Source organism: Diaporthe amygdali (genome assembly GCF_026229845.1).
Source record: "Diaporthe amygdali strain CAA958 chromosome Unknown NODE_32_length_550834_cov_65_698784, whole genome shotgun sequence".
Taxonomy (NCBI): domain Eukaryota; kingdom Fungi; phylum Ascomycota; class Sordariomycetes; order Diaporthales; family Diaporthaceae; genus Diaporthe; species Diaporthe amygdali.
In genome coordinates this window covers 30754-56413 of record NW_026517052.1, presented here as the reverse complement: position 1 = coordinate 56413, position 25660 = coordinate 30754, and the positions used below count along the sequence as shown (strand labels likewise).

At 54.9% G+C, this 25660-nt stretch overlaps 8 protein-coding genes across 8 annotated transcripts; 3 read left to right on the top strand and 5 right to left on the bottom strand.

The window, feature by feature from the left end:
• Nucleotides 1-145: 145 nt before the first annotated feature.
• Nucleotides 146-583, bottom strand: J7T55_009506 (uncharacterized protein; the record flags this gene model as incomplete). The annotated part of the gene is made up of 1 exon (XM_053132571.1): nt 146-583. One exon carries the CDS (start codon nt 581-583, stop codon nt 146-148), a length of 438 nt encoding a protein of 145 aa, XP_052989339.1.
• Nucleotides 584-1832: 1249 nt separating this feature from the next.
• Nucleotides 1833-5896, bottom strand: J7T55_009505 (uncharacterized protein; the record flags this gene model as incomplete). Its single annotated transcript, XM_053132570.1, has 7 exons — nt 1833-2356; nt 2430-3039; nt 3175-3744; nt 3820-3831; nt 4489-5226; nt 5286-5402; nt 5474-5896. 7 exons carry the CDS (start codon nt 5894-5896, stop codon nt 1833-1835), a joined length of 2994 nt encoding a protein of 997 aa, XP_052989338.1.
• Nucleotides 5897-7847: 1951 nt separating this feature from the next.
• On the top strand, nt 7848-8877 carry J7T55_009504 (uncharacterized protein; the record flags this gene model as incomplete). Its single annotated transcript, XM_053132569.1, has 3 exons — nt 7848-8042; nt 8167-8442; nt 8509-8877. The coding sequence occupies 3 exons, from the start codon at nt 7848-7850 to the stop codon at nt 8875-8877; spliced, it is 840 nt and encodes a 279-aa protein (XP_052989337.1).
• A 919-nt stretch (nt 8878-9796) lies between these two features.
• J7T55_009503 (uncharacterized protein) lies at nt 9797-12529 on the top strand (the record flags this gene model as incomplete). Its single annotated transcript, XM_053132568.1, has 7 exons — nt 9797-9924; nt 10061-10152; nt 10219-11295; nt 11788-11916; nt 11978-12133; nt 12195-12231; nt 12442-12529. The coding sequence occupies 7 exons, from the start codon at nt 9797-9799 to the stop codon at nt 12527-12529; spliced, it is 1707 nt and encodes a 568-aa protein (XP_052989336.1).
• Nucleotides 12530-13202: 673 nt separating this feature from the next.
• J7T55_009502 (EAP30/Vps36 family protein) lies at nt 13203-14039 on the bottom strand (the record flags this gene model as incomplete). Its single annotated transcript, XM_053132567.1, has 2 exons — nt 13203-13530; nt 13594-14039. The coding sequence occupies 2 exons, from the start codon at nt 14037-14039 to the stop codon at nt 13203-13205; spliced, it is 774 nt and encodes a 257-aa protein (XP_052989335.1).
• Nucleotides 14040-14525: 486 nt separating this feature from the next.
• J7T55_009501 (40s ribosomal protein s16) lies at nt 14526-15348 on the top strand (the record flags this gene model as incomplete). The annotated part of the gene is made up of 4 exons (XM_053132566.1): nt 14526-14576; nt 14670-14759; nt 14924-15018; nt 15153-15348. 4 exons carry the CDS (start codon nt 14526-14528, stop codon nt 15346-15348), a joined length of 432 nt encoding a protein of 143 aa, XP_052989334.1.
• A 1206-nt stretch (nt 15349-16554) lies between these two features.
• J7T55_009500 (ar2 protein) lies at nt 16555-18153 on the bottom strand (the record flags this gene model as incomplete). The annotated part of the gene is made up of 1 exon (XM_053132565.1): nt 16555-18153. One exon carries the CDS (start codon nt 18151-18153, stop codon nt 16555-16557), a length of 1599 nt encoding a protein of 532 aa, XP_052989333.1.
• Nucleotides 18154-23307: 5154 nt separating this feature from the next.
• J7T55_009499 (uncharacterized protein) lies at nt 23308-24801 on the bottom strand (the record flags this gene model as incomplete). The annotated part of the gene is made up of 5 exons (XM_053132564.1): nt 23308-23333; nt 23403-23717; nt 23900-24080; nt 24205-24425; nt 24537-24801. The coding sequence occupies 5 exons, from the start codon at nt 24799-24801 to the stop codon at nt 23308-23310; spliced, it is 1008 nt and encodes a 335-aa protein (XP_052989332.1).
• Between the last annotated feature and the right edge of the window lie 859 nt (nt 24802-25660).

The following is a 25660-nucleotide window of genomic DNA, read 5'->3' as shown; positions in this document are numbered from 1 at the left end:
CTAGAATGCGCTCGCAAGAGAAAAGACAGGGCAAGACAAGATCCCGTGAAACCGACTTGAATCTGTGATAGCTGTATCCATGCGGTGTGGATTTTCAGTACAAGATATTCGCACAAAGTCGCCGGGCTCTCCTCGCATTTGCTGTTCACACATTGCGCCAGCCGATGCCCAACCTCTCATTGCCAGCCCCATACTTCGCGTCCGGCATCCCCATCACCATCGGCCTGCCATCACTACCAAACCCGCGGCCCACAATCTGGCCTCTCTCATCCCCAGGGATGTAAGCAGGCAGAAAACCCCCGGCCTCCTCACCAAAGTACCTGAGCCCCGCAGCTACCTGGTACGCGTTGTTCCGGCACTCCCACCCGCAGTAGTCGTCCGAGTACAAGATGTAGATATTGTCCGGGCCCGGGTCGCAGTCGTCTGCCATATCGAAGGGTACCTTGTCTATGTTCTCCGGCTCCCACGCCTCGGGCTCGGTGATGCGCATCAGCTGCGCAAGGACGTTGTTGCAGGAGGCGTAGGAGAGGAGCGTCGGTGGTGGGTGGCCACAGACGGGGATGATCTGGACGTAGATGCACATCGGGAGGGGACTTTCGGTTGCTGGATTTGCTGGAGTGGTTAGGCTCGCTTGGTCGGCCGTGAAGTATCACTGGCCTTGTTAGAGATTGACGCAGGCCCCCCGCTTGATAGCGAGAGTCCTCTCTTCGAATCCGGCCAGTAGAATTTCAGTGAGAGCGTGTTATTCCGGGTCCCAAAGCTATGCAAGATATGATCGGTAGCAGGGGCTTAGGCCGCTTCGATATTTGGTGTTCTTCAAGGTTGACACACGTTGCAGCAAGATAGCTGAGTTCTTCACAGGAGGCGACACCATATAACAACTCCAAACATGACAAGAGCCTCCTCATTAGACCATTTCGCGCAGCTTCTGGTTTTCATGACCAGTTGGGAGACTGGTATTGGGCGGATTCCCGAGAAGAACCCACCGTATGGGGCAGTTTCCAGAGTGTTTCCACAATCCTCAAACCATCATTGTAGCAACTTTCCGCCTGTCAACAGATTCTGTTCAAGTGTTTGTTGTTCAATTTGCAACTATTAGAAGGCCGAGAAACAGCGGCATGCTGAGGTGTCTCAGGATAGATAGCAAGCATGCTCGGGAGACACCGCAACATCTCCTATGATGAGACGACCTTCTGAGAGGAGAGACTCGGTTTTCCAGCGGTGGGGGAAAGGGAGGCTAGATATGCTATAAGCAATCATAGGTGGGTGGGCCATGTCAGCAGATGCTCATGGTACCGGAGCCAGGTGGCGACAAGTCAAGCGAGAAGACTTCAGACGGCAAACTTCAAGAGACAAACTATTGGCATGCTCAAGGCTTGGGGGGGGGGGGTGACGGTTTCTTGCTACACCCGCGACAGCTGGAGAAGGAGGGTTGAGAAGGTAGGAGAGTATTAGAACAAACTCATCACCAATACCGGACAGGTCCTGCAAGCTGTGGTGAAGTACCACGGGATGTTCCAGCGCTCCGTCTTTGTGTCACCAAGTGGAACTGCTTTGAGCCTCATCTCCCCAGACCCTGATGACCATGTGCGGGTGTTACACAAAGTTTGGGGCACAACCCGTTGACTCAGAAAATAAGGGGTATCTGATTATTGGTGCTCAACCAAAGATGACGATTCGAAATGAATACAGACGGGCATCTTCCGTCGTCCGGCACTATGCAATAAACCTGAGAATGTGTACCCCACGCATGCTGGCTCCTCAATGCGTTTATGCATAAGAGATAGAAAAGAAACCCGGATGATCCAAAAAAGATACAGTTCCCACCGCATTTAATCAATCCACTCCATCTGCGGCTTCTCGGCCTCATACCCCATGCGGACCATCTCATCGTCCGTTGAGACTGCCAGGGACTGGCCCCACTCCATCTTCTCCCTCAGCTGTTCTGTGATCTTGTCGGTGTCGACATCGAGATAGTTCCTCAGGAACTGACCCACTTGCGTATTCTCAACGTTGCCGTGAAGATCCTCTGCTAAACGCCCGCCGGAGCTGTAAATATTCACGTCGACGGCGGAATGACCGTGAGTCGACCATCCGATTCTTGCACGCTGGCTGATCATTCTCGAAAAGGTGAAAATCGCGTGCTCTGGATCAGATGCCAGCTCCTTGAGCTCAAAGTCGCGGGCATCAGCAATGCCAAGACCTGGGATTACGAGCTTGGTATTGATCCAGTCCTCCAAATTCTCGAGTGCGGCGGGCTCCGATTTGATCGAGTTGATGTGTTCGTGCAGCTTGTGGGCTAGGTACTGAGCAGATGCGTTGGCCTTTGCCAGCACGGTTGGGTACCAGTTATACACTGGCAATTCAGCGGTTGGTGATTCTGCAATACGTTAGATAGATGCTTGAAGCGTTTGTCAGTTGGTACTTACGCCAGGCTGTTGCTAGGCCACCAGTTTCGTGATCACTGGTAGCCACAAGCAGACCTTCGGTCTTGCTATTCTCGAGAAAATCCAGGACGATCTTGAAGGTCTTGTCGTACTCAAGCACCTCCCTGACATGTGAAGCTGGGTCATTTATGTGTGCCGCATGATCAATCCGACTGCCCTCGATCATCAAGAAGAAGCCCTTGTCGCTGTTCTCAGTGGCCTTTGTAAGGGCCTTCAAGGCCGTCGTTGCCATCTCACTCAGGCTTGGATAGATATCCGCCATGTTCTTGCGGTCAATTTCAAAGGGCACATCGGTGCTAGCGAACAAGCCCAGGACCGGTAAAGACGCATTCTCACCGACCTGGAGGCTGTCAAAGCCTGCACGGTCGTCGAAGTATGTCCACCCATGCTTCTTCTGGGCTATGCCCGCCACATCCACATCGTCTAGTCGACAACTTCCGTCGGTCGAGTTAGGAAGGAAGTGGCAACGTCCTCCGCCGAGCATTAAGTCCACAACTCTCCCGAGTGCGCCCTCGCCGATTTCCTGCAGAGCAATCTCGTTCTCTTTTTCTCTGACGTCGACATGGCTGGCGAAACAAGCAGGCGTCGCGTCCTGTGACTTGTCAGTAGCAATTCGCAATCCCATTAACAAGGGACAAGACGTAATTGGCAGTGACGGCCAAGTCTAAAGAATCACAGGCATAATCGACACGCAGAAAAGACACAAGCTCGATCCAAGCGTACTTACAGTAATATCGGTTGTAACCACTAGTCCCGTGTGGTAGCCATCCTTTTTCGCTGCCTCAAGAACGGAACCACAAGGCGAGGAGTCCGGCAGCATTGAGATGGCCCCATTGTAGCTCTTCTTGCCACAAGAAAAAGCTGTTGCCCCTGCCGCCGAGTCCGTGACCAGTTTGTTGCTCGACCGTGTCCGACTCGTGCCCCAGAAGTGCTTGTCCAGCGTCAGAGTGTCGTCGTAGTCGAGGCCCTCCACCAGCTGCCTATAAGACCTCGTCAGGGACAGAGATGCGGGTCCCATACCATCCGACACCATGAATATCAAGTTCCGCTTGCCGGGAGGTTTCGAGAACTGGCCGGTCTGCTGGTTGTGTTGGAACCATACTGCCAGGACGATGATTATCGCGGTGGCTAACAAAGCCCAGACGAAGAGGACGACCTCGCGGATGCGGTATGCCCATGGCTGACGGTCTGGTGAGGAGCCACGGACCAGGCTGTCTTCTTCCTCGGCGCGGCGGTCGGACTGCGCTGAGTCTACCGATCGGCGTGGGTCAGCGAGAAGGGGAGTCCTATCAGAAGCCTAATCGACGGATTGATTGTTTAGCAACTGCTCATGGGAATCCTGTTGTCATGCTGGCTGGAGCAGTTCACTTACCATTGCTCCGTTCTGTTTGCTGACACAAAATATGGAGACAGCTCCCCCGTGCTTGGAAGCAGAAGGAATCGCGCTTCCAGGGTCGCTGTCCGTGACGGATGGGCGTTGCTTTAAGCTGCTGAGACACCCTGGGCGTGATAAGGATGGTGGGGCTGTCACTGAGACGTCATGTGGGCCCTTTTAGTCAACCAATCACTGTAAGATGACCATACTGCGTAAGCCTTTAACACACCAACGTCCCATACTGCTGCACCGCTTTAGCAGCCTAGGCTGCCTACCCCAGATTTGCTCCAGCTAATCACAGTTGCAGACAATATCCAGGGTCTCGGCCATAATATTTTGGCATTGTCCTTTCTATCAACTCCTCTTCAGAGAGGCTCATCATGCCATCATTAAATGTAGCGCACACAGGGGGTGAATACTCCGTAACAGTCCGTGCTACCACTCAGAGCGACGCTCCTGCAAAGACCTTTAACTCTAACTCGAGCGAGTCAAGTAATCCTGTCACGAGCTCTTCTGTGTTACCTAGCCAAGGCACACAATCAGCTGAGCAGCACCTGTGACTATTCTTCTCCTCTGCCGCCCCGTACCAATCGTAACCTTGAGCAGGAGGAGGGGGCTGATAGGTTTCAACCGCCTCGATGCTTTGGGAAAACAACCCTAGCTTACACACTCCCTGGCAGCCATTTGCGGACATGGTGATGCCACCTGCTTCTCTCCAGGAGCCGCATCCTGCGCCGTCGTATTGTCCTGAGAAACCTCCACGGAAGATCCATCAGTGTAGAGCTCCAGAAGATCCTCACTGCTGTCGGCCATGTTGAGAAAAGTGTTGGAAGGAGTCAATGGTGCATCAGTAAACGTGGCCAAGCTGGTCTCGTCCTCGTCCTTGACATCTGGCTCGACATGCTCCTCAGCCTTGTTTCCCTCGCTCTGAACCGGCTGGGCAACTTGGTCCTTGTTCTCGGTGGCCTTGCGCAGGCCGATGGTGCGCATGATATTGGCATCAGCGATTGGGCGGCCGTGCTTGCGGAAGCCAAAGCCCACAGCGGCAGTGGGTGGGATGTCACCCTTGAGGACGCCATCCAGATCAAGGAAAGACACCTCTTCCCCCATCATGCCTCTACCACATGCAGGGCATAAGGTCTGCTTGCACTCCTGCACTTCGCTCTTCAGGAAAGGCCTGTCGTAGGCAGCCAGGCCAAGGAAGCCCCAACGGTCAGTGATTGCCTGTTCGTTGACGTGCTCCCGCTGCTGCAGGAGCTTGGCGAGCTGGGGCGCCGAAAGCGACTCGATCTGCTCGGGGCGAAGTTCTTGAAGCAGGCTCAGCTTGTCTGAGCGTGCAGCGGGTCCTCTGTCTGGCCGCTTGAGTTGGTGGCTGAACATCTCTCCGATCTCGTCGAAATGCTCCTGTTGAACAGTTAGCGGTTGTACTAAATGCGGCGAGGAAACTTTTGTCCAGTGCTTACAGTACTTCCATCCCGAATGGACTCGTACAGGCGAGTCTCCGTATCGTGGCAGCAGCGGTAGAACCAACCAAAGTCTGAAGCTCCACCGCACTTGTCGCATCGCAAAGTGTTATCATACTGGTGTTTTGTTAGCGACTGATGGGTCTAAAGAGGGTTGTGCTGACGAGGATGCATGAGTTCCAACTCACCACGCGCGTCTTGCTGAGTGAATGGCAGTTTTCCAGGTGTGTTCCGCCAGGACGACGAGATGGAGGCGAACGCCGCGAACCAAACGCCTTTTCTCGAGGAACAACTGGTGTGAAACCCGGCGGAGGATGCAGTCCAGGAGGAGGCACTTCAGGGGGTTTGGACAAGCCTGGCGGAGGGGGTAAGCCAGGAGGGAGTGCACAACCAGGAGGAAGAGCAGCCTGCAAGTGGTCGTCTGGAGTCTCGCCGGTGGGTGCCGTGTTGGTTGTCGCTGGGCTAGATGATCCAGTAGGCGTGGAAGCCATCTTGCGGGCTAAGCGAGCGGCGTTTTGACCGAGTTTGCGCATACGTGACGGATTGTAATTGGGATGTGGTTCAGCTGCCATAGACTGGACAGCTTTCTGAGGGGGGTGGGAGTGCTCCATGTTTGCCGAATCCTTGGAACGAGTGCGTGTGTGTAGTGAATGTTTGGGATGGGTCGCCGTGGTGGTATGGCGGCATGTCACTGGAGTGAACGACAACTTGGGAGGTCAGACGCCGCATTCAGAGGGCACTTGGAAATGATCCAGAATTCTGAACTCTTTCCTACCATCAAAGGAGCATCCAACTAGGTTCTCTAGCCCAGCAGAACCCATAGAATGCAGTCTATGAAATGAGTACAACAGTGAGCTTCATTCATAAATTGTTGACCTCGGATCGCAAGGCATCGACCCCGTCTTTTGTAGATCTCTTTTGTAGAGCCTGCTCTCAGGCAGGCGATGTCTGTCATCTTTACAGACTTTCCAATGAAAGACCCTCCATATTTTGAAAGGACGGCGACAGGTCGGCTCTGCAGGAAACCATGAAGGCGTCATCAAGCATGCGTCAAGATCATCCTTGTTCTACTGTGTTCGTTCTCCTGTGAGCCTCTATTTGCTATGTTTGGGATGACACTGCTAGAAATGCCCTATTTCCAGCTGACGAGCTCACTCGCTTGGAGTTTCTGCAGCAATTTCTTTCAGGCTTCCCAGGAGGGCGTGCGCAGTCAACCTAGTACCGCTAGGACAAAACTGTCATGGCTCTCCGGATCTATTCTCCTGTTCAAGTGAACTCGAACAGATTATGGACAGCTTTTATGATAGCTAGATGTGTAGTATTTAGAGATTGGCAATCAAAAAGTCAGACAGCTGTCCCCTCACTCAACTACAGCATGAGTCTAAACATCAAGTAAAACGGTGTTATGACAGTGGATAAACCTGACCTGAGGATCTCTCTGAGTGTAGACTCCATGAGCATGTCACATCAAGGAGTTGTGGAACAGAGAGCAATGCCTTGATCAAGAATCTCACATCATGAGAACACACAGCTAAAGGGCCACCAGTCCAGCCGTTATGTCCCCAGCCCGCGCGCCGGAAAAACAGAGAGATGTGACCGATTCGAAGCTGGACGATGAAGCTCAGAGCCAGTCCGCTTCTGCCGGGTCCTGACAGACCAGTTCGGGTGCTTCGGGTCACATTTGAACGTCATTAGATACGCCTTAGAAATCCCATTCTGGGTCCCGAATTTGCAGCGATGAATACTCTTTCGCAAGTCTCTCGTAGTGACTATGCTAACAAATGGTGGAATGCATGTTCGAAAGCTAATCGATCCACAATCACTCTGACCCTTATAAAAAGTATGGGCAAGATTTCATTCTGGTAGAAGTGATGAGCTTCTAAAGGCCCGAGGTTGGAAAACGATGACCTCGGGCAAGAGTTGAGCCGGATCAATTGGCGAGATGCGCGTCTGATAGTGGAACACTTGCAGGTGCGTATGAGACAGCAGTAACGTGAGACAAACCCATGTCTCGCACTAACAGGCTGCACAGAGCTTCATCCGTCGAGTAGGTTTGTTGATGCAAGCAGGACCAGAAAGGCTAGACCAGTTGGCGATCCCTGGCGCGTTCTCAAGCTGCACCCATGCATGAAGCCCCAATTGTACCTGAACACGGGGTAAAAGACCAACCTCCCCGATTCCGTCTCTCCCAATTGATCTCCCGCCTCCCCCTCTCAGGCTCGAAGACTAGACGACGTTGCTTCACCTCTTGATTTGATAAAGAATCAGGACTTGCTGCAGACCGTCTTTGCTCGTAAGTAAAACAGACTCCTCTCCTGCACTGAGACCCTCAAGGGCTGGAGGAGCTCCCGTTGCCCCGGTCAGTCTAGCGAGAAGGCGGAGACATGCATGTAAACAATGAGCTCGGTTCCCACTTTATCGTCCAACGACCAGCCTCCTCCCCAACGTCGCGGCTGGCAACCATCTGCACAAAATCGCACTCCAACCAGCTGACCATCCGTGCTCCCTCCAGGTCTCGTCCTTCCACAGTCCTGTGACGGTTTAGTATAACCCACCGCGACCATGTCAGTCAAGTTCGAGCGAGATACGTACAAGCAGACCGAGGGCGTCGCCGGCCCCGCCGTCTCTGCTGCGGCCGAGCTCCTCGGGAGGGATGGTCCCATTCCCGGCACAACCGGCAAGCACCCTATATCCGAGGCGGTTGGGACAGCCCTTACCGGTGGCAAGCAGATGGCGGGCACCAAGGGCTATCTGATGGTACGTCACCACTACGGGCTCGTGAGCCGCGCGCTGCCCTACTACGAAGTGACGCTTGTGAACACACAAGCCACGACAACTACCTGTTGCAGATGCATCGGCTAACATGGGACCCAATGCGCAGGCCTACATCAAGCAGCTTGAGGAGAACCCAATGCGGACCAAGATGCTGACCGCCGGCACACTCGCCGGCGCTCAGGAGGTGATTGCCTCATGGCTGGCAAAGGACCGTAACAAGAATGGCCACTACTTCACGTCGCGTGTGCCGAAGATGGCCGCATACGGCGCCCTTGTCAGTGCGCCGCTTGGCTCGCTGCTGATCTGGGTCTTGCAGAAGGTCTTCAAAGGTCGCACAAGCCTGCGAGCCAAGATCTTGCAGATTCTCTTCAGCAATCTGATCGTACGTGTTTCTATGCGTCATCCTCAGTGTACATGTAGAGTTGTTGATGGCTGACAACGTTCTAAGATTGCGCCTATCCAAAACGCTGTTTACCTGAGCGCCATGGCCATCATTGCTGGCGCCAGGACGTACCACCAGGTGCGGGCCACGGTCAGGGTCGGTTTCTGGAAGGTCATGCGTGTCAGCTGGATCACATCGCCCATTTGCTTGGCCTTTGCGCAGAAGTTCCTGCCCGAGAACACCTGGGTGCCCTTCTTCAACCTGGTCTCGTTCATCATCGGCACCTACATCAACACCGTGACCAAGAAGAAGAGGCTGGCCGCCTTGCGCAAGAAGCACTTTGGTGATGACCGCAGGGGCCCGGGCTCAGCTGTTGGACCTCCACCATCCGACTACAAGGGCGAATACTCGATCGGCCCGAACCCTCCGTACTAGGTCAGGCTTGCATGACTAAAATGTGCACGAGAATCGAGGGCTGCGAACAAGATTGGTTCAGTTAATCGGGACGCAAGGAGTCGCCTTCCTAGCCATAGGCGTGCAGGGAGAGGGTAGAAATGAGAGGCCGCTCGAGACAGTGGTACATGGCTATATTTGAATGAGACATGTCCTTTGGATACCGAAGATGGGAGCTGGCAATGAAGTGAGGAAAATGTTACGATGAAACGAGCAAGGTCGGCTTCGGTTACGCAAAGGGCTGGCTGGAATGTATAATTCAGGGTCTTCACATGATGCCTCGCAGTATATGTATTTTGTCAAACGAGTAGATTATTGTCCTTGACTGCTTTATAATGAGTATGATTGTCTACGCAGCACCTTTGCCACAGGACGTGACGAATGGGGAGGAGCCAGGCAGACCCTTAAGGCAGATTCACCAGTGCGACCAAGCTAGGCTGTTTGCGCAGGCGGTTACTATGGCGGCAGCTGCCTGGGGCTCGGCCGGCTTCTCAGCTCCTCCACCCGCAACTGACTCCGTTTTGCCTGCTTACCTAAACCTAAACCAGCGCGACCCACTTCAGCCAGACCGCCCAGACCGCCCCAGGACCCCTTCCCTTGTCTGGGCGATGGGTTTTTCTTGCCGTCCGTTATCAGGCAAAAACCCAAATTTTTTTAACGCTGCAAATCTTCGTCTGGACATCTTCCTCTCCCTCAACCATCTCTCCCTCTTCACACCACCTCTTTTTCATCACCAAGACCAGATAATCTCCATCTGGCTTTCACTCTCTGTGCTATCTTATCACAGAGATCTTTTGTGCAACAGTATTGATTGATTACCAACCTGCAGACAAACCCTAATCCGGCGAACCCCAGAACCTTGACCGAGACGAAGTCAACCACAACAACCACCAACAGCACGATGTCTTACGGTGGAGGTTACGGCTCCCGCGGCGGCGGCGGCGGCGGTTACTCCAACGGCTACGATCGTAGCGACCGTGGTGGCGGCAGCTACGGCGGCGGCGGCGGTGGTGGTGGTGGCTACGGAGGGTAAGTTTCCATTGTCTCCAGCCTTCATCGATGAACTATCTCTTCGCCGCATCACTTTGCTACAGCGGACATCATCGTCAACGATATCACTGTGTGTAAACACATCTTAATAAACGAGACACTGACTTGTTCACAGCGGTGGCTATGGTGGTGGTGGCGGCGGCTACGGCGGAGGCGGTGGTGACCGCATGTCTAACCTTGGAGCTGGATTGCAGAAGCAAAATTGGGGTGAGTTTGATTCTGAAGTACCTTTTCGCTCTGTTTTCACATTGTCATACTAACTGATCGACAAAGACCCCAGCACCTTGCCCAAATTCGAGAAGTCATTCTACAAAGAGCACCCCGACGTTTCCACCAGGTCCGATGCCGAGGTTGAGAAGTTCCGACGCGATCACTCCATCGCGATCTTCGGTACAGAGGTTCCTAGACCCGTCGAGACTTTCGACGAGGCGGGATTCCCTCGTTATGTCATGGACGAGGTCAAGGCTCAAGGCTTCCCTGCTCCTACCGCTATCCAGTCGCAAGGCTGGCCAATGGCTCTTTCGGGACGCGATGTTGTCGGTATCGCTGAGACGGGCTCCGGAAAGACACTTACTTATTGTCTTCCTTCCATCGTCCACATCAATGCCCAACCTCTCTTGGCACCAGGCGACGGCCCCATCGTGCTCGTCCTCGCCCCTACCCGAGAACTGGCCGTCCAGATTCAGCAGGAGATTACCAAGTTCGGCAAGTCTTCTCGCATTCGCAACACTTGTGTATACGGTGGTGTTCCCAAGGGCCCTCAGATCCGTGATCTGTCCCGAGGTGTAGAGGTCTGCATTGCTACCCCCGGTCGTCTCATCGATATGCTGGAAGCTGGCAAGACAAACCTCCGCCGTGTCACCTACCTCGTGCTCGACGAAGCAGACCGCATGTTGGACATGGGTTTCGAGCCTCAAATTCGCAAGATTATTGGTCAGATCCGCCCAGACCGTCAGACTCTCATGTGGTCCGCTACGTGGCCCAAGGAGGTCCGCAACCTTGCCAAGGATTTCCTACACGACTTCATCCAGGTCAACATTGGCTCCATGGACCTTGCTGCCAACCACCGCATCACCCAGATCGTCGAGGTTTGCAACGAGTCAGAGAAGCGTGACAAGATGATCAGGCACATGGAGAAGATCATGGACGACAAGAACAACAAGATCCTTATTTTCACCGGAACCAAGCGTGTTGCCGACGAGATTACCCGATTCCTCCGTCAAGATGGCTGGCCTGCGCTGTCCATTCACGGTGACAAGCAGCAGAACGAGCGTGACTGGGTCTTGGACCAGTTCAAGACAGGAAAGAGCCCCATCATGGTGGCCACCGATGTGGCTTCCCGTGGTATCGGTATGTATAAATCGACTCCCCCACCCCCTCCCCATCCCCTTCCTCTCACATCCCCAAAGCAGCTTCCAGCATCGCTACTTGACGTGCTTTACTCTGGTGTATAGGGGCTCTCTTGATTGCGCAAATTGCCAGACCTTGCAAGTGTCTTTTTGGTCTCTGAGAGAGGAGTCTTGGGTTCACGATTGTAGCAGAACTCGGACTGAAATGTGCTACACTCGTGCTTCTTCTCTTGTACCTGTCCAGTTGCCCTGGTACAAGCGTAGAGCTGGCATTTCTTGACCTCGATCAAGCTGTCTCCAAGATTCCCAAGGCCCGAGGACCTGGAGCAATGGACTTTCCAATCGGCAATGATGTTCGCAAGGGATAGCCCTCCTGCCAAGGAGAAAGACCACTGAGAAAAGCATGAACATACTTAGATGTCACATGCCATCTGTCCATGCTGGGACGTTGCTATACCACTCACCTGCCGCCTGCTAACCATACTTATTTAAGATGTTCGCAACATTACTCACGTGTTGAACTATGATTATCCCAACAACTCGGAGGATTACATCCACCGTATTGGTCGTACTGGCCGTGCTGGACAGATGGGAACTGCCATCACCTTCTTCACCACTGACAGTGAGTACTTGACCCATGATTTTTCTTTGCTCGTGTATAGTCTTTGCTAACCCAACTGTAGACTCCAAGCAGGCACGTGATCTCGTTAATGTCCTCCAGGAGGCTAAGCAGCAGATCGATCCCCGTCTGGCTGAGATGACCAGGTACGGTGGCGGTGGTGGTGGCCGTTTTGGTGGATACCGAGGCCGTGGTGGATACCGAGGTGGCGGCGATAGAGGTAAGCATCTGTCTCACAACGCAAGAAAGACACAGTAACGAAATTCTGACACGCCGAACAGGAGGCGCCAACGCTATGCCACTCAACAACCGTCGTTGGTAAACTGCCACAGTGGAAAAGGACCGCTCTAAGACCTTAATCCCCAGACGCGGCCATTTACATCCAGTTGTGACGTGATTCGCTTATTTTACAAGGAGACACCTCGGCTTCGGCACATTACGGCGTTTTTTTCGTAGATTGGTTTCGGTGGGGGTTTCTAGAGGCTGGCATTATTTCCCTTTGCTGACATTGACATGGTGTTCATCCAGTCACGGCTTCATGTTAGAGTATCTGCTAAAGTGCCTCAAGACATCAGATTTCATGAGGCAATTCCCACTGGAGGGAATGCCAACTTGAGGACGGTGGAAATAGTTCCGTCCGGGGAGGCACGGCATGAAAAGTTTTTTAAAGTGTTTATTTGGAATGCTGCGGTTGACTGTCTGAGCTCCAAGGCCACAGCGACCGCATCACTTTATGTGCGGTAGATTACCAATGCCACAAGAAAATGCAAGGAAGTGCACAAGATTCGCTATGAGGCCGAGGCCTATTTGTTTATCCGTACACAAGTGAACCATGCTGTTAGTGCAATCAGGCTCCGAGGCAGCCGATTAAATTGCTCCGGGCTTCATCTTTACCTCGCGCTTCTGTTGCCCATCTGTTCATGTTGTAGCTTGCCAGATCGCTTGGGAAGATGAGTTCAGAGACTGAGTGAAGACCCGCCGCAAAGAATACTCACTGGGCTGCCGTGGTGTTTCCTCACCAGGTAGTATTCTGCCGCGCCGTTACGCAGGGAGTGAATTGCCCTTGGCTTGGAAGACAGCAGTCCTCACGTGGCACCGTAATAGTGGTGTATCGCCTGCATCCGAAAGCGTGAGCCGTGGCAGTAGGCTTGATCGGATTTCCCATCTTGGTGATCTCTGGTAACTTCAGAGACGGGGCCTGAGGATCTTGAAGACCACGTGGTCTGCTTTCGGCCGCGCAGGAGAGATACTCGACAGCATCGGGTGTGGGCTCAATCATCTCAGCCTAATCACTCAGGGGCAAAGATTTCCTGCGCTTCGATCATGAAGCCAGGGCTCCAGTACTCCCACTCATCGGCCTGCTTATCGATCCACAGCATGCCCTCGCCCAGTAGATCATCCAGCGCAGTTCCGGCTCGAGCTCGCGTCCAGTGGAGATTCGCCATCAGCATGGAGACGCTGATGTATCCGAGCACCTGGACCGCCTCGAGGACTGCGCTCTGATCTGTGTTCAACTCCTTTGGAACCGAGCGGATGTACGGCTTGCTGCCGACTTTAATCACAGAGAATGACGAGCCCAATGGCTTGAGAGTACCAACAGCTCGTAGGATGTCATCCCTTTTCACTCATCAGCCTCTTGATCCGTTTCCAGTAAGACAAGGGCTCGACAGCGGGACTTACTCCGTGACCTCCTGTGAGCCCTCCATACGACCCCTCATGATCCTCTCCTTGACCTTGCGCACCTCGATGAGCCCGCCGTTCTCACTCCTCGTCTCCCCGCAGACCTCGACCACGCGGACGGCAAGCTCGAAGTAGAAGTCGTTCACGGAGCGGCCCAGCAGCTGCGACCAGATCGAGCCCCCCGACGCGCCGCTGTTGCTGCTCGCCAGGGGGTCCACCCCGATGGCGGCGCACATGCGCGCGAACTGAGCGCGGAAGCTGGGGCTCGACCGGATGTCCTTGGCGTGGGTCTGCGCGAACTGCTGCAGGAGCGACCTGAAGACGGACAGCTGTGTCTCCAGGGCCTGGGCGTTGGCGGACCGGAGGGTGTTGCCGTGGCTGGCGTATTGGGCAGAGGTTATCCGGCTTCGGTCGAAGGCCGCCAGGCCGACTCCTTTTCGTGACATCTTTGTCGGTCTAAATAAGGTCCAGTATAGTCTTTGGCAAGTGAGTATCTTATGCGAGGTACAACTAGGTTGGAGAGCGGCACTCGCTTTCCTTGGCTCTCAGGGACTCAAGTGATGGTAGATGTGTCAAAATTACCTCGAACAACGTAATTATTTCGTAATGACTGTCTATAGCCAGGCCTCATATATCGTTGCGAGTGCAGTCTCAGGCCTTTTCAGAATTATTTCATTCTGTCATCGTCGACGTTGTCGTCGTTGTCGTCGGTTTCTTGGGTTTCCAAGAGTCGCGGCCGATAAGATAAGGTCACGTGTGGGAGGGATGCTAGTCCATATCTGGAAAGGTCAATTTCTTGGGATTTGCCCACAATCGCCCAGTCCCCAGCAGCGAAAAATCATCTTCCGCCTATTCAACCCATCGCACCGAAACGAGCCTCGTCGACGACATTCCTCCCTCAACCACTGACAATCCCAGCCAACACCGCAACAATGGCGTCGACCCAGTCAGTTCAGTGCTTCGGCAAGAAGCGAAATGCGACAGTTCGTCTCCCACGGCCCTGCCCCACCGAACGCGAATGCGACAATCAATAGAAAGGAATTACAGAAGTGCTGACTGTGGTTGGAAATTCTTAGGCTGTCGCCCACGCCAAGACCGGAAAGGGTCTGATCAAGGTCAACGGCCGCCCTCTCCAGCTCGTTGAGCCTGCCATTCTCCGAACCAAGGTACGAACTCGAGCGAAACGAGGTCCCTCTGGAAGAAGCCCCACTTTGGAGGAGGAGTGTAAAGGGAGATGCGAATCGTGGGCAAGAGGAGGACGATGAATCCACAGCCACGATGGGATCTCAGTGCAGATGCAGAATGGAGGGCTGACAGTCTATTTATCCAGGTCTACGAGCCCCTCCTGGTTGTTGGCCTCGACAAGTTCGCCGGCCTCGACATCCGTGTCCGTGTTTCCGGCGGTGGTCACACTTCTCAGGTCTAGTACGTCGCCTCGCCTCGGGATTGCGACGATGTTCTGTTTCCGCCAGTCCCGGTCCCGGTCCCGGCCTGGATAGCAGACATCGTCGCAAACCCGGATCTGCTGCGGGTCTTCAGGAATGCTGACATGTGAACAGCGCCATCCGACAAGCAATCTCCAAGGCCCTGATCGCCTACAACCAGAAGTTCGTCGATGAGCACACCAAGAACCTGCTCAAGCAGGCTCTCACCCAGTTCGACCGTACCCTCCTTGTTGCCGACAACCGCCGTTGCGAGCCCAAGAAGTTCGGTGGTCCAGGTGCCCGCGCCAGATTCCAGAAGTCCTACCGTTAAAGTGTTGGAAAAACTTGGGATGGCGTGGAGGATCAGTGCTGCTGCAATGCTGGTGGTGCTGGTCTGGGGAGGTTGACGATAGAGAGGCGGCAACAGGAAATCCTCGTGGCGTTGACGAAGACAATGCTTACCGGCTCGGAGGGATTGCCGTTGGTCTTTTCAGTTTTCGTGCGGATCAGGAGTCATGTCAAGGATCAACACGGAATCAAAAGGGAAAATTATTTCTCAGGTTTGCATTTGCATGGCAAGAGCCCCACCGGGCTGCAGTAAAGGGATACGGCAAATGAACGAACAATCAACAATTCCAGCGTGTGGCTTTGACTATGATGGTCGTGTGGATGTGCTCTGGTTCTCAAGAACAAGACAGATGCGTGCCTTGACCTTTCCGCAGTTGCGCACCCCTACCAGCTCCGCGAATGCCAAAAGGTTCGAAATCGTGCTGTTTATTTTGGACAATGAGAGTCGAATCACCAGAGGTCTTCCAAGCTTCGTTCCGCCCACGATGTGTCCACTACTCTTGCCCTCGAACTGGCCGTACCAAGCTTGCCTTTGGCGAGTGTCATGCTTGACATGCGACTTAGATCTTCGCTCTACAGACCTGGTGTCCAGAAATCCGTCGAGAAGTTTTCGAGACCCAGGAGAGAAAATTCTCTTGTGTCAGATATGGCTGAGGTTCAGACTGGGCAAGAAGTTGGACGTGTATTCCTTTCTGTTCGCCGACTAATCCCACTGCCCACAGCCCCTTCAATCCCTATCGTCAAAGACCACCAGCCCGTCGAGCGAGATTCAAGGTATATCGTGAAGTGGCAGGACACAAATACCAATGTGACACCGAACATTCCGTTACTTCTGTGACATGCAATCCTCCATCCATTTGATGGAAATATGCGTATATTCATGCCACTCCTGGGAAGTCACTCCTTGAATACATCTACCTCTGGCACTCGTTGAGCTGCTTGTATTAAGTACGACCTGATGCAATGATGCTCGCAATTAATAAATGTTCTCTTTCGAATGCTGCCTGCTCAAGCGTCCAAAACTGCAATATGCCCTGTAGCACCAACTCAATGCCCATTAAAATGACCCGGTCCCTGAATCAACGCTTGTGACGGCCTCCCGCTGCTATACTGGATGTCAAGATTCCCGCCCGTATGCATCAGACAAAAGGACGCAGCCATAGAACACTCGTGACTCGCAATGAGGCATCTAATTGAATGAAACCAGCCCAACTTCCCGACCATTAGCATCCAAATCAACAATAACAGGCCGGTAGTCATCATCATCATCGTCATCATCATTATCGTCACGGCCCAAATTGCCTCTCTCCTCACCAGAGCCCTTCTTGCCCTCCCCGACGCCATCCGCCCTCAGGTCCCACCCAAACCTCCAGAACCAAGCCTCCAGCTCCCCAAACGCCTGGCCCACGTCCGCCTGCTCGGCCGTCGCGCGGTCCCGCGGCAGGCCCAGCAGTATCTCGTCCAGCCTGCGCTTGTACAGCGCCAGCGCGCCGCGGAGCTTGCGCCTGTTGCCGGGGATGATGTCCAGCACGCTCGTGCCCTGGGCGCCGCCCTCGGGTCCGGCGTCGCCGCCGCTTTCCCCACCGGCGATGTACCTCTCGTCGTAGACCATCTGCGCGTGGAGGGTGCGGACGAGGGCGGCGGCAAGGCGCGGCCGCGCGACGGCGAGCCCGTGCGCGCGCAGCACCACCCTGAGCACCAGGTGCCACCACTGGTCGACGCACGACAGGTTCGACAGGTGCAGCCCCGCGAGAAAAGTGAGCTGCAGCTCGCCCAGCACGTCGTCCTCGGCGGCGGCCGCGCCGGGCGCGTCGAGCAGGCGCAGGATGTCGTCCGTCGTGTCGGGGGGCCCACTGCGCGCTTGGTCCGGGCCCACTCCTCCTGCGGCGCCGACGAGGGCGAGGTCGACGTCGCCCTCTGGGAAGAGGAAATGCAGCTCCCTCGGCCCGACGACCGCCTTGTACAGCTGTGTTGCCTGCGGGAAGCCGGCCTCGCCCTGCGCGCTGTCCGAGGTGTCCACCAGCCACTCGCCCGCGCCCTTCTTCCCCGTGACCCTGCCGAGGAGCCCCTCGCTGATGCCCGAGGTCAGCTGGCGCCAGAGGCGCAGCTCGTCCTCGCTGCCTGCCCCTCCGGCCGCCGCTGCTGTCGTGCCACTCCCGTGGTTGAAGGAGACGAGCTGTGGGTACAGGCTGGCCACGTTGTCCCTGTGGTCGCGGAGCTCGAACTGGCTCGCGGGCTGGGCTAGCACCTCGTTGTACTTGTCCCACTGCTTGACGCGCACCTGGCCCCTGTCCTGCGTGATGAACCAGTACCCGCAGCGGGACATGGCGTTCGGCTCCGACACCCAGACGAAGTGAGGGCCCGGAGGGATGTCGCGGATGCCCTTGAACCCTGAAGAGCCGATGCTGATGGCCCTGGCGTCGCAGCCCACAATTGAGTTCGGAGGGAGGTCGAGGATGAGAAAGACGTCCCCTTCGAGGGACGCCGACTCTTCGCCAGGGCTGTCTTCTAGCGGAGGCATCTCAGAGACGTCGGCCTGTGGCCGCGCTTCTGCTTGCCGCAGCCTGGGAGAATCCATGACCTGATGGATCCTGAGCGACCCCAAGGGAAAGGTACCAGTGACGGGGACTGACTGGTGTGAGTTAAGGGACGCCTTGCTTGAGGACTGCGCCGAGTCGGGTCGCTTTGGTGTCGCCTTGGGGATGGGGATTGGTGGAGGTCGTTCGCCGTCCGTTGAGACCGGTTGCAGGTTTTCCTGACTCGGAGGGCCTAGACTTATTGACTCCATTGTTGACGGTCGTGTTGGATGACTGGCAGAGTCACGAGAAAGCAAGGGTAAAACAAAAACCGTTTACAATTGCTGTAATCAAGATGCACGCATGGACTCTCTCGGCCTCTGAACAACAAGATTCAGCGACAGAAAGGCGAGAGATGGCCGGGAACGATTGTGGTTTCAAGCGAAGGCGGACGACGCTGCCGTTCTTTGTGTTTAAAGAAGAGGCATTTTGTCCTGAGAGATTGGGATCCTTTGCTGGGATTTCCAAGAGATGCGGCTGATGCGCGTTGAAACGCAGAGATAAAGGGCAAAGGAGGTCGGCGGCATCGAAACGTGCTGCCGTGGGAAAACAGGTTGTAAGGAGCCGACGTCATGTCTCAGCCTTCGTCGTGAGCTTGGGTGCGACGCTCGTATCACTTCTAGATCTTGTCCAACCATTAATGCTCTTAATCTCTACCCATGCAATTCCACTCTCAATCCCCCTTTTCCAGTTCAACGTCTCATCAACTTCGATCTTATGCTCTGCAATTAGTAGAGCTTATCGAGAAACTGAATTGTTGGATAAACTATGCCATTTGCCGATGTCAATACGCGGAAAGCAGAGAGAGAAGCTTTACCATAAGTTGGACGCAGGTTCTAGCTCCGCGTTGACATCGACGCCTGTCCCTGACAACAATCAGAGCCGTGCTGCTTCTTAGCATCTCAGACAGTGTTCATGATTTCGGTTATGCGTGTCAGTTATAGTGCTGTGACCGGCGTCAGTCGAAATGTAGCATCAGGGTCCGCGGCAGGGGTCGGCGGCGAGGACGGATCAAGCAGCGGCTTGAGCTTGTGCTCTGAGCTCGACCACGATGGTAGGAGGAACGGAGTCTGGTTCATCGATCAAGGTTGAGATAAGGTTCTCTCCGGCGCAAGCATGCGTGCAGTGGTAGCACCGAGCCAGGATCTGGGCAAAGAATCTCTAGTCCCTAGAGATATACACATGCGTATGACCTAGAACCCGGCTAGTAATAACAGCACTGGTGCGGTGGTGAGTGGGTTCTGCAACCATTCATGCACTATCCTGCTTCCCGATGGACTTCGTTTCTGGTGTGCTAGCCCGAGGGACCAGCCGGCCCAACGTCGACCGGACCAGCCGGGGCTCAGCTCGACCCGACTCGGCACGGAGCGAGCAGAGTTCTATGCTTCTTTCGGCCGACTATGTTTCCCAGGGGGATCCGCACACTATACATCCCCCCCTCCCTCCATCGACCCATCCCCCGGCGTCGATCATCGGCCGGCGGCCATGGTGAGTGACTCGTCGTTTTTTCCCTCTGAACCATGCTAGACTACTGTACTTTCAAGGGTTCCCCACAACGGCGACGACAGGAAGAAGATTAGGGGGAAAGGGGACCACCCGGGCCGCTCGAATAGCGGCCAAGTGCGCCATGCCTCTGGGAAATTTGAGGGCAGTGTTTATTCCCACATCTTGTGTGCCCGCGTCTCTATTCTGCGCAGACCACCGGCTCAGCAAAGAGAAAAGAGGGAAAAGAGGACACAGGTGCTGATCTGCCTAAATTGGTTCACCGTCATCGACAGCCCGGAATGAGAACCCTTGGTCTTGCAGTTCGGTTCGGTTCGGTTGAGTCGAGTCAAGTCAAGTCGAATTGAGTTGGCACGATTGAACGCGAGCTGCAGTACACGCATGGGCGCAGAAACGAGAATATGCGCAGGGCGACAGCAGCAGCAGCAGGCCCGCAGGTGTGTCCCCCTCCCCCAGTGTCACCTGTGTGGTAGGGGAACAGTCGGGAAAGAGGCGGTGCGCCAATGTGCGATGTCGGGTCGGATTGTGGACCCGTATGCCTTGGCCCGGTCATGCGTGCTCACTCGTTGCTGCCAACGTCGATCGATAAATGACTGGCGGGTGACGGAATTATTGAGTATCTCTTTGGGTCGCGAAGGGTGGCCACCGGGGAGGGGACCCGCAGATATGACGGACGGGTGGCTCGGATCAGTGTTGCTGCGAGCCTGGCTCGTGTATCGTTGCATCGCTTTAACCCGCAGTGTGTGAGAGTGTGTTGTGTGTATGTGTGTGTATATATATAAATCAATATATATGTATGTATGTATGTATGTCCGGATGTATATAGATTTACATGTAGGGCACATAGGCATATATCTCTACATTCGTGCATATAAACGTCCATACGCACGTGTGTAGTCTGAAAACACCATGGCGTGAATGCCGGCGTTGCGACTCCCCGCCCGATCCCAAGCCCAGGACCCCGGAACGCCGTCGGCTTGACGGCTCGGTCGCGTGGTGACGGACACCCGGCATGGTCACATCGCCCGCCTCCCAAGCTTCGTCCGGTCTATGAGCCTAACTTAACCTTAGGCAGGACGAGTTCGTTTGGTTTCGCTCGCTGGCTCACCCGCTCCCGAATGAGACCGTCCCCGGGAAGGCCAGTAAAGCTTCACGGTGCCACTCTCACGCCACTTTAGTGCTCGTGCTATTAAGAGTAGGGTGGGGAATTATTATCGCGTGGGGAGATCGTGGTTGGGATGGGGGGTTGGATGGCGGCGATTTTGGGTTTTGCCCCAAGACCGAAACCTCCAGGGGAGGGGAAAGATGAAGGGCAAATGGACCGGGATCGTGGGCCCACGGCCGTCACAAGAACGGCCATACAAGGTCAAGGGTTTGCAGACATTAGACTTTCTCGCGTATCTGCCTGAACCCAAGAGATCCCGACAGCGCGTCACCCTAAAACCGGCCGTGTGAACTTACTCGTGTGTATAAGTGTGAGTGGGTGTCAATTCGTTGGCGCAGCGGCTGCCGATGGAGACCCACGGACCGAGCTGTCAGAGGATCGAGGGCGAAAGCGTAAAAAGGTAAGATGTAAAAATAAGCAAATGTAAGCAGGAAACAATACCCGGCGATAATAGAACGACTGGATGAGAATATGACAGCAAAACACCCCATTCGGCTTGCCGACCCGGGGGGCAAGATCCGGCGCCGGTAAGCTGCAGCAACAGCGCCAACAGCACGATGGCAGGCCCGCCATCCCTGATGCTCGAGCTCTCTCGAGTGTCCGATTGACTGACTGGCTCACTGACTGACTGACTGACGGATTGATTGATTGATTGACGGACTGATTGATGGATTGTCGAATGTCAGGATGGCCTGCCAGCCTTTTGGCACGAGAACACAGCAAAAAGCTAAAAGATGACGTGCGTTAGCCTTGTGTTGCCCCAGGGCCCAGAAACACAGAACACAGACACAGACAGGAGGGAGAGAGACACACCACCACCCCTCGGACCAGCATCATGACATCTGATCGACCTGTCGTCGACATAAGCTTGGCTCAGCCAGGCCCCCAACTGTGCATGGGGCATGGACATGGGGCATGGGCATGGCATGGCATGACATGGCATGACAGCCCAGCGCAGTACAGTACCTCGAGGGTGGGCTGGTAGCTGAAGCCCACACCCAGAGGTCTCTCCCCCCCGGGGTTGCACAGCATCAGTCTTGGGTGCGGTCCCCAACAACGAGGACGCACCCGCCCCTCTCGATGAGACAGAAACCCACATGGCGGGCGAACCTGTCGGCCCTGATCTGCTGCCACGACCAACGCCACGACCACACCTCGTCCTGGCCCTGTCCTGGCCCTGTCCTACATGCACCGTGCGCGTCAGAGCAGCAACAGAAGATGGAGGATGGTCTCGGAGAAATAGGAGGCGGATGGATGGGAGAAGATGACGAGCCGTGGAAAATCTGCACAGCCAGCCAACCAGGTTGTTGGGGAAGGGCGGGAGATGAATGATCCCCTCCCCCCTTCACTGCCTCACTCGAAACCCAAAGCACCCCCGAATGACACCATCCGAGCTTCTTCCCCTTGCCTCGCGACAGCCGGGAAACCGAATACGGAAGGGAGGCCCGGTTGGATGGAGGGGTGGGTAAGAGAGACGGGTGGCGCAGCTTGGGAAGCTCACAGTCAATCAGTCAATCAATTTAATAAATCAATCAGTGTTGGGAAGGATTCAAAAAACGCGACAGGACATGGACGAGCCAGAGAGGGCGTAAAGCATAATTCCCGAGGGTGTGTAGCACAAAGTTTCTAGCGTTGGCCCCCCCCCCTTGACCCCGGCCGCCATGCAGGACAACCTGCCTGCTGCTGCTGGCCCTGGGGCCTGGGCGTATATCTCTATGCATGTACTGTACATGGCACCTAGTCCAGGTATCTCTCTGGTCTACTGTACCGATGCGCTACTTGCTCCCTGGTACCGCATGTACACCTCTCTGGCTTCATTCAGGTCACCCAGACTCAACTCCATGTCAACCACCAACACCAAAGCTCCAACCAGCACGCTGTCACCACCTGCATCTTCGTGCCTTGCGCTCTCCGTTCCCCTTGCTGAATGCCGTTCCTGAAAGTTCACCAGCGTGAAACCCACAAGCCCGTCATACTCAGCTCAGCCCTACGGCACGCACAAAGGGCTCACACTCCCTTGCTGTCCTCGTCCGGATGGCTCTCGTGCGCTTCGCCTCAGCAAATTCAATTCGAGTGATGTTACATTGCTGTATCGGTCTGTCTTAGCTGTTGCCTCGCGCCTCCCCACGTTGTCGTTGGGACTCTGTGCGCCTGTCCTGCCACATCTCTCGATCCATCGGCTCGGCGCCTGCGGATTCTGCGCGCTCAGTCGACCGATAAACACCAAGCTCCTCAAACCATCAATGCCCTTCCTCAACTTCTGGCCGACCAGGTACGTGTACTGCCATGGCCTTCCCAACCGTGTATTCCTTCTGCTCTGTGTTTTCTTTTTTCAAATACGTAATTCCCCCCATGTTCATAACTCTACTGCAACGAAACGACGGGCCAACAAAGACCCATGGGGCACCACTCCACCGACATTATCCATACTGCCATGCTGCCATGCCGCCATGTGTTCCTGGATCTGGACCGGATCACCATCTCTCAACAATCAACAAGTACATGGGTAGAACCCATCAGTCTTGATGACCTGGGGGCACCCTCATCCTGTCTAGGTGCTCGTGGCGAGCGTCACCAGGGTGAAGCGCTAACGGTGTCTGACGATGTCGCTGCATTAGGTCTCCGAACTTCACAATCGTAAATGAGTTTGGGCTACCGCTGTGGATCAGCCGGTCGTCAATGAAAGGGGCCAGCAGAATCAGTGGTTAGACTGACCACCATTCGCTGTAAAAGCAAAAAAGTCAGCACGCACAAGGGGGCAATACAACTACGCTTCCGCGGGGGCATACGCACGTTGACCATAGACCTGTTGGTGAGACTGCTGGTAAGGCGACGTCGGGTTATAGCCGCCAGCAGCGATGTAATTGCTGCTGTAGTCGGCAGGGAGTGACACGGACGGCGGGGCCGGATACTGTGTCGGTTGATATCCAATGGGCGGCAGACGAGCGCCTCCATAAGCTTGAGTGGGCTGCTGGCCGTCGTGCCCACCCTGAGGGTCATTCTGCGCCTGGGCTTGCGCCGTCCGTTGCTGCTCCTCCTCGCGAGCCTTGCGCTCTGCCTCTTCGGCCTTCTTGCGCGCCTTCCATTCCTTGCGGATTTCCTTAAACTCTGCGTAAAGAAACAAATGTGTCAGCACAGCCAACTGCCATTTACACCAAATCAACCAGGTCGATGATGGTCGAGGCCAACTAGAGAACTGGTCTAGCGGTCCGCGGCTACAGATCAAAGTGTAGCCATCAGGGCAGCCAGTAAGGCATGCCGGAGTTGAGGAGAATTCAGTTGATACATACCTTCGGGGATTCGTTTCTGACCGTGTGATTGCATGGTAACGTGAGCATTCAGGTGGTTAAGTGTGCCGTATGCCTTCTCGCAGCCGTTCCATCCACACTTGTACATTCGTTCAATCTCCTCATAACGTCTTCTGGGTCGCTTGTGCTGCTGTGCGCCAGGAATAGGCACGAAGCTGTAGACCTAAAAGGGATATGTTAGCTTCGTACTTAGAAAACCCGCATTTTCCGCCAGCCCCAGAAAAAGCAATGACAGTGACAAAATCGACAGCTGCGGCAAACGGGAGCGGAGACGCGACGCGACCTACCTGATTCGGTCTGGTGGAGGCACTGGTCGGAGTCTGTGGGAAGACGTGATGACCCGGCGTAATGGGCGCGCCGGGTTGTCCGTACCCAGTCCAATCTGGTCGTGGCTGCGCGTAGACATTGTGGTGCCCGTACCCATGAGCCATGTCTTGTGGAGGCTGACCGTAAGGGCTCTGTGGTGGGTACGCGTACTGCGTAGGGCTCGGAGCTGCTATGCTAGGGTCTATGGGTACATCATTGTCAGATTTGATTTGCTGGTGGTCTGGCTGGGGATTTTGATGGTTGCGTCCATCTTGCAAAGGCATGGACGGACTTGTGGGTGTTTGCGCCATACTGGAGCCACCAACACCTGATGGGTGGTATGCGCGCTGGAGATGATGCTCTGGAAAAGACCCTGACCGCGCCGAGGCAGGGTAACCACTATACTCGGACGTGGGAGTAGCCGTGGTGGAGTAGCCACTGGGGCGCACCTCGGACTGCGACGTGTACTGCTGAGCAGACGACGGATCTGATAATGAAGCTTCAGACCGCGAGTCGCCAAAGTTGCTAGGATATGGCGAAGGCAAACCTGAGTAATCGGCGGCGGCGCTTCGTTCCATAAGCGGTATGCAAGCAGTGGTCGACGTGGAAGACTGGTTGTTTGTGTTGACAAAAGACCGACTCTGGTCGTTGTGCGGCCGAGAAGGTCGATTGGTGTCAAGTGGCGGCGCGGAGCGTGGGTCAAGACAACTTCGTGCTGCAGCTGCTGGGTATAAGGCGGGTTGGTGGTATAATGTTTTGCGATGATATGCAGTGCAGGATCAAAGTTGGCCTGGCCTTGTGCTGGTTGGTGTGTAATATGTAATCTCTAGCGAGAGAGCGAGTGTGCGCGCTAGAGGCAAGAGCGGCCGGGGCAGTCTTTTAAGGTTGGATGATGTCGTCCGTTCGAATCCCAGTCCAATCGACTTTGAAATCTCGCACCAAAAAGGGACCCCAGGACTAAGCACCTTGAACGTACTCGGTACTCCGTCCGTAGTGCGAGGAAGAAGGCGTGGTGGAGCCTCCAGAGATAGCGCGAGCACGACACTATTTTAGTGCAGTGCAAGTAAGGAAGGCTGGGCCTAGGTCTGGGACTGGGTCCGGGTCCGGGCCTGATGCTCGTGCGGATGTCTGTCTCTCACACGTCTCTCTGCGTCTGTCTGTCGACTGTCTGCCTGTCTGTCTGACTGACTGTCCTTGCACTGTTCCGGCTATGTGTACCCCGTGCTCTGGATTGATTTTCCCCGGAGTTGGTAGAGATGACGACGACTAAAATAGCGTGTTGCTGGGGGGTATGGGGTGTGAGGGCCAGGGCGGATTGTTGAATTGCCAGGAGATGAGATCGTCAGTCCGAGTCCGTCCTGACAGGCGTCGTGTCTTGTCGTGTCTTGTGTTGATCTGTGGTTGGAAGGATCAACAAGACCACCCACAAAGTGACCA